Here is a 1,331-nt window from a genome sequence, read left to right on the forward strand (position 1 = left end):
AGCAATCTAGAACTAAGGAGAAACTTCCTGACAGTGAGAACAATTAACCAGTGGAACAACCTGCCTCCAGAAGTGGTGAATGCTCCAACACTGGAAGTTTTTAAGAAGAGACTGGACAACCATTTGTCCGAAATGGTATAGGGTTTCCTGCCTGAGCAGGGGGTTGGACTAGATGACCTTCAAGGTCCCTTCCAACTTTTTTATTATTATTATTATTATTATTATTATTATTATTATTATTATTATTATTATTATTATTATTATTATTATTATTATTATTATTATTATTATTATTATTATTATTATTGCCCAAATTGTGGAAGTAGTATTCATTAGGAGCTATGATTGGGAATGGATGCTAAGAATAAAATGGACTTCTATGTTCTAGATCAGAGTTCCCCAATCTTTCTGGCTTTGCGGACTGGTGGGGGGAGGGGGGATGGTTTTGCACGAGTAGCGGGCACACTGCCTGCACAAATGGAGCACATGTGCTTTCCTGCTGCTCGTGCAAGTAGGGATGTATACGTGCACCCACCACTTCAGGTGGCCAGTTCTGAACAGCTCATGGCCCAGTAGTGGGCTACAGCACCCCTCAATAGGGGATTGGGGACCCCGTTCTAGATAACAGAATAACAAAAAACACAATACACTTCTTTCTTAATAACAAGTTAGCTAAGAAAAATGCCAAGAGGAACAAAAACATATTATTGGTTTACTGCAATGTTTAAATTAAACTCTTCAACTTTTGTAAACCATTCTGGCCTCACATGATAGGAAGAACAGTAAAGAAATCACATAGCTAAATAATAAACCTAGTTTCTTCTCCCTATTTCTAAAAAATATAAACTAATACATGCCCATTGAATGAAATTTTAAGCCTGCAATCATATTCAGAAACAGGTCCCAATGATTTGTATGGAATTTTCTTATTGGTAAGTGCATATACAGCTTAACTATATAATTAAAAAAATAAGAAATTACATACAACAAATTCATGATGTACTTTGTGAATGTATTTATATATTCTCTTATGATGAAGTAGTCGATGCAGGAAATAATGCCAAGTATCTTCAATCACAGCAGATCCAAAGCACTGGGCAACTATCACAAACCTTTAAAATAAATTAGTTTTTGAGATGATTATATATTTGTACAATCTATCCAATGACCAGTGGTAGAAACCTGACATATTTAACATACACAGAACTTTTAATAAAATATGTTTCCCTCTTGGAATAACCAACACAGCAAATAAGTTATTGCCTGCGAAAGACAAGAAACATAGGAGTTACATATGATGTAGTTTATATTATATTTAAAATAATTCTTAG

At 34.4% G+C, this 1,331-nt stretch overlaps 1 protein-coding gene across 1 annotated transcript in view; it reads right to left on the reverse strand.

Moving 5' to 3' along the window:
• The window catches only part of LOC114922819 (methylsterol monooxygenase 1-like), a gene marked incomplete at its 5' end in the record, with an annotated part of 10,908 nt that extends 9,796 nt beyond the window's left edge, over positions 1–1,112 (reverse strand). Inside the window, one exon of the mRNA XM_029284826.1 lies at positions 982–1,112. Coding sequence (XP_029140659.1) covers positions 982–1,112 — 131 coding nt within the window. The remainder of the gene's footprint in view (positions 1–981) is intronic.
• Between the last annotated feature and the right edge of the window lie 219 nt (positions 1,113–1,331).

This window comes from Protobothrops mucrosquamatus, unplaced genomic scaffold, assembly GCF_001527695.2.
Source record: "Protobothrops mucrosquamatus isolate PMUCROS unplaced genomic scaffold, P.Mucros_1.0 scaffold992, whole genome shotgun sequence".
Taxonomy (NCBI): Eukaryota; Metazoa; Chordata; class Lepidosauria; order Squamata; family Viperidae; genus Protobothrops; species Protobothrops mucrosquamatus.